This window comes from Tupaia chinensis, unplaced genomic scaffold (genome assembly GCF_000334495.1).
Source record: "Tupaia chinensis unplaced genomic scaffold, TupChi_1.0 Scaffold147038_1, whole genome shotgun sequence".
NCBI classification, from domain to species: domain Eukaryota; kingdom Metazoa; phylum Chordata; class Mammalia; order Scandentia; family Tupaiidae; genus Tupaia; species Tupaia belangeri.
Window position 1 is genome coordinate 1,795,460 of NW_006206889.1, and position 5,845 is coordinate 1,801,304.

Genomic DNA, 5,845 nt, shown 5'->3' on the forward strand with positions numbered 1-5,845 from the left:
CCCCTGTAGTGAAAACCCCTCAAAAAAAAAAAAAAAAAAAAAAGAAATGCCATGTGCCAGAGATAATTCAGGAAACTCTCAGGAACATATTTCACATTATGACCCCAGAACAGAGAGAAACTTCACCCAACTGTCTTTATTCTTACAATGGTGTGCTTTCCTCCCTTTTCAATGAACTCATGGGCTGGCACCATGGCCTGGTGGTAAAGGCAGCCAGAACCCATGTGGCTAACTGTATGGTTCAAGTCCCAAACCTGGCAGTTTGAGAAACACGCTGGGTGCATATGCATGTGTACCCAGAGTCCCAAAAGGAGAAAGTGACAGAGAAAGGAATGTGGCGTGATCATGCCCCATGGTGGCGGTAGGGGGGTAGTGTGCATTCTCCTCTCCCTCTACTGAGCACATAGCACTCACAAAAAATAAACTTTCAGGTGGCAAATCACTGGGCTGGTTTCACCAACGGAAAAGTAACCAGTAGGCATTTAAAAATAGATGTGCTCTTCCCAGGTGGCCGCTCTTTCCGAGCACATATCTACTGCTCCATAGAGGAGCTCAAAGAGGCTCTCCATGCTACGAACACGGCTGCAATGTTACTCTCTCCTGCACATGCCTTTCCGCTGCAGCCTCATAGGTGAATGGGTCAGAGCAGCAATAGAGCTAAGCACTAGAACCGGATACACCTAAATATTTTATTTTAAAGAATTATTTATTTAATTTTATTATTATTATTTTATCTGACCAGAGAAAGAAAGAGAAATGAGGATGCAAGCTGCCAGGTCTGAGACTCGAACCATGGTCAGTCATGTGGGAGTCCAGCACCTTAACCACCAGGCCACTGGCCAGCTGCTATCTTTTCCCCGCTGGGTCTGGCACTCCAACCATACGATGGGCCACCATTTGGGATCCAGCCACCTCAGCCGCCATGCTACCAGCTGGCCTCCCCAATTATGGGGAGGGGAACCAAGCCTTAGGGACAGAACCTAGAGTAAAGGGCAGCAGGCAGAGAGGTTAGGGTCACAGACTGACAAGGTTTTGGTGGAAATACTGTGTCTACCACCCGCTTGCTACGATCTCAGCACCCTAGTGGAAGGGCCCTAGGGGCCAACTCAGGCCAGCGCAAGGTGCAGGAGGGGCTCCACACTCAGTCGTGCCAGCTGTGAACACCTGCTACTCTCATCTTGGCACATTTGTATTGTGGTTATGGTTTCAGATGAAGAAAAAAATTCAGAACATAGGATGACATTCGTAGAGATAAAAAATATGTATTTTAAGATCACACATACCCCTCTTTAAAGTCACCGAGTTAAGATCATCGATTAGAAAAGAAAAAAAAATTGATACACGGGACTCAGGAGCAGAAGTGGAGGGCGGCTGCTTCGTGCTGTCCCTACGGAGCAGGGCAGCTCGGAGGGGATGCTCATCTCACTCCCACACCTGCACTTGCAGCCAACGAGGAATCGTCGTGGGCACTGCCGCGTGGGCAGTATTGAGGCTTAGAAGTAGGTCAGCTCATCATGCTTGGTTTTGTCGGTCTGGTAGCCATGTAAGGCCACGGGCTTGTTCTCATGAGGAAGACTCTGAAAGAGTCGCACGTGTATGAACTCTTCCCCACCAACGTGAACCTGCAGAGAGAGCTGAGTGAGCGGGGCAAGTACGAGCCAACCAGGTCCCGGGCTCTGCTATGCTGTGTGAGAGAGCGGTGCACCCTGGAAACCATGTCTGGATGAGGACACCCCCACCTTTTCCACCCTGAACATCCCACATTTGCTCCATGTGAGTCCTTTCTTACCCAAAAGCCTCAGTCTCTCTCCTCTGAGAAAAGCAGTGTATACACGCATGCACATGTGCACGCACGCACACATTCATCTAAGGGAGCTATGGGCCTGCCCCGGGACCACTCAGGCCTGCACGTGCTGCCCTACAAGCAGCCCCCACTTCCCACCAGGGCGCCCACAGGCTCACACTCTACCTTGACGAAATAGTTGGTCCCTGCAACCACCTGGCTCTTGAACGACGTAGCCTTGAAAACTGGGAATTTCTTATTTTCCTTCTCCTCAAGTTCGTGCTTCACCTGAGGAAAGAGAGAGGACGGGAAGAACTCAGGGTATCCCTCCTGCGGGAGAAACTCACACCCACACTCTTACACACCCATAACCCACTCGGTCCCTATAACTGTGCGGGAAGAGTCAACTGTCAGCGTTAACAAAGTAAATATGACAATCCACTATCATCTGGCCAGTTTTTCCTTGTGCTACTTCAGCTCATCTGCCCTTTCTGTTCTAGACACGGGACGTTTTTATATTTTCATTATATTGCTACATACAAATTTATACTCGTTTTGTTTTTTTTGCTTAACATGTAGATGGTTCATTTGGAAGTCTGTATGTAATATGCATATGTGTGTGTGTGTGTGTATCAAATTACAAATATATGTGTGTGTATGTATTGTGTACCCCACTGGGTCCAGGACTCAAACCGTGGATGGCCATGTGGGAGTGCAGCATTGTAACCACGATGCCATCTGCTGGATCATGCATAATGTTAACTAATTTTTTTTATTGAATCTTTTAAGTTAAATATAATGTCGCACTGAATCTAAATGTAAAGTTTCCATTTCATAGACATGTCCTGGTTCTTGCCACTCCTTCCAGGGCAGTGGGCACTCAGGCCATTCCTGATTTCTGCTCTAACAGATAAGGCAGCAAGTGACAGGCGTGGCAGGGGACAAGCACTTTTTCTGCATTCTGAGATGCATCTTTAGGGCACAGTGCATCAAGCGGAGGGTGGTCCTGATCTTACTGCCGTACAGTGAATGTATGTTTGATTCAGTCCCTTTTATAAGGTCATGTGCTTCCCCCCGCCCCCTTAAGTTGTATTTATTTCCTCTATAAAAGAGAAACAGAAAAACGCCCTCCATAGGGTCTTCATTGGCCACCCACCCCAGCCTCAGCCAGCCAGGACACGTGTAGACACTAGCACATACCAGCTCTGTGCCAGGGTGACCAGGCTGGTCCTAGAGGGTTAGGGGTTTTAGTTCTAAAACAAAACAACACAGTGAGGGACGTGCTGGTTGGCAGTCACCCAGTATTACAGATGACCCCTGGTGCCTTCAGGGAGGGCACTGCTGGGACAGGCAGAGAGGTGAAGGCTGAAGTCTGGCAGGAAGGATGGAGAGTGTGAGGTTCGAGGTGTGCCCATGCTGTCGAACACCCTGATGGCATTTTTCTCATGGCACTGGGGCCGGGCCTGCCTGAGTCTGATTAGTCACTGGTGACATGTGGCACCCTTTTCCACACAAGGTGCTGCACCAGCCCTGTGGGGACACATGCCAGTGCATGGCCCTCACCCTCAGACTATGACAAGCTCGGGCTGGGTAAGTGACACCAACAAATTAGCCCAATCATTTCCTTGCCTGTTTCAGAAGAGGCAGGAAAGTTTGCAGAATGGTGAGAAAATCTGAATGCAGGTGGTGGGGGTGGGAATGCAGGCTGTGAGTGCCAGGCCACAGAAGCCCACAGGTTCATTAGGGTGCTGCAGGTGACCAGCCCCCTAGGGATCAGAGTGGGAAGAGGGACAGGGAAGGCACAGGGACTTGCGTGGAGGAGGGCTGACGGGTCCTAATCTTGGATCAGTCTCTGACTTTAATTCTAGTCTGCACAGTGGGAGGCGGGAACACAGCTCAGAGTGTTCCCCATGGGAGTCATAAAATGACCAGCAGTGGTGCTCGGCAAGTGTCCCTGTCCCTCTGCCTTTTCCTCTAGAGACCACCTGGCAAATGGGCGGCCTTGTGAACACCTCCTTAAACTCTCTCTCTGCAGCAGTGGCCACTGCCCACATACATGCCACCCTGAGACAGCAACTCTTTGCTCCTACTGCAGCAAAAGTTCGCTGTTTAAATGAGAAAAGTCCTAGGCCTGAACACACAGGAAACAAGTGAGGAGGAGCTAGAATTACGGGCAGATGGGGTGGCTACAGGGGAAGAGTGAAAAGCCACTTTTCCGGGCATGGTCCCACAGCAGTCTGGGCAAGGAAGTTTGGACAATTCCTCATTTTCAAAGGTCTCATGGGACTGACTCACTGCCCTTTACTGCAGTCAGATGTCCAGACCACCTGAGCAATGACACTGGGCTGACACATGCCATGGGCCTTAGCAAACAGCAGAGAAGAATAAGTCTGCTTTACTTTTCGTCTTAATCAACACGTAAGCCTAAAGAGCCTAACCGTTCCTTGTTTGTAAAGAATGACCTCTGTTAGTGACAATGCCAGCTAGAGGTCTGACACCTACAGTATAAAGGGCGTCCCACGTACCAACTCATTTCATCCTCGCCAGAACTCCCTGCACAGGTACAGCCTGGCAGGACACTCATTTTACAGACAAGAAAACCGAGGCACTCAAGGAGGTTCAGAAGCGACTCAGGGTCTCCCCCTCAGCCTGTTTGTTTCGGGCTTGCTATAGGGTGTGTGCTCTCAGCAGAGAGAGACAGAAAGGAAGAGAGACTGAGAAACCATCCCCCGGGGAAGATCCAGCTGCAGTCCCTCGCCTACACGCTCCTCTGGGATGGTGGACGCGCATACATATGACGTGTTTTCTAAGCCACAGGTTTTGGCACTCCGACTGTGCAGCAGGCCACGTGGGATCTGGCCATCCTCACCACTACATCGCCTGACTGGCCCTTCGTTGCAGTCTGAGTAAGTGCTAGGATAAGAATAGTACCAACAGAGCCAGCAGGTGGCGTAGTGGCTAAGCTGCTGGACTCCCATGGGACAGACTGCACTTTGAGTGCCAGACCAGGTGGCTTGAAACTCCTGCCAGACACCTGTGTGTGCATGCGTGCGTGCCCAAGATCCCGAGAGAGGATGGAGGAGAAGAGACTGTGGTGTGGCCACCCCCTAGGGGTGACTTATCATTTTCTGTCTTTCTCTTCTCTTCAGCAAGTGCATATGCCCCGTAACAAAAAATCTCTTAAAAAAGATTAATACCCAAAATACCTTTATGCCAAGAGTCTATCTCATGCCCTCTACCACAGCATTCTTTTCACTCTGTGTGTGTGTGATTTTTCCCCCTGAACTGTTGAAGGATACTGACAAACTTTCCTCGGCCAAACTCGGGTCAGCCTCCTGAATCTTCTAAGCCTGTCAGTTTAGCCAGAACCCCCAAACCCTGGTGCTTCCTCTTGGGGATTTTCTAGCTGCTCTGCCCACCTGCTCCGTGGTTATCAGTCCCTACCTGCCCTAGCTGGACTGGGAGTTGAGCCCCATCTCTCCCCCACCCCAGATCTTGGGAGCCCTGGTCCTAAATAAAGTCTGCCTTGCCTTGCTTAAGTTTTATTGTATGGTTTCCTAAAAGGAACACACAGGATGACCCTTCACCTCGAAATAACTGAGTGCCTGTTTCCTAAGAACCCAGGAATACCCCCTCCCCTCACCAAGGCCCAGTGACCATCAACTTCAGACTAACACCCACACAGACTGAGTGCGAAGTCCAGCGCACGCCGTCCCGAGGCAGTAGCCACCTGGTAAGGTCCCCAGCCCGGCCCCTGCGCACTCTGCAAGTCGCTGTCCTGCGTGGGGCCTGGAGCACCAAGTCCCGAGGGCTGACGGCCCCCAGAGGCCCCGCCCCAAGCGCTCGGGACCGGCAGTCGGAGCTCGTCCATTCTCAGCTGGGAGCTTTGGAGAGCCTCACCTGGTCCACCAAGTCCTGAGTCTCGGCGGTGGCCGGCTTGGTGTCAGAGGTCCCTCCACACAGCATCTTGGGGCAGCAGAGGAGGCTGTCCGGAATAAGCAGAAGAAGCGGGACGCTGGAAACCGGGACGCTAAGGAGGGGACCCGGCAGCAGCTCCTCAAA

General features: G+C 51.2%; 1 protein-coding gene across 1 annotated transcript; it reads right to left on the minus strand.

Moving 5' to 3' along the window:
* Positions 1 to 1,242: 1,242 nt before the first annotated feature.
* CSTB (cystatin B) lies at positions 1,243 to 5,845 on the minus strand. The gene is made up of 3 exons (XM_006169440.3): positions 5,684 to 5,845; positions 1,970 to 2,071; positions 1,243 to 1,622 (listed from the first exon to the last, which is right to left on the minus strand). The coding sequence occupies exons 1-3, from the start codon at positions 5,747 to 5,749 to the stop codon at positions 1,494 to 1,496; spliced, it is 297 nt and encodes a 98-aa protein (XP_006169502.1). The 5' UTR covers positions 5,750 to 5,845; the 3' UTR covers positions 1,243 to 1,493.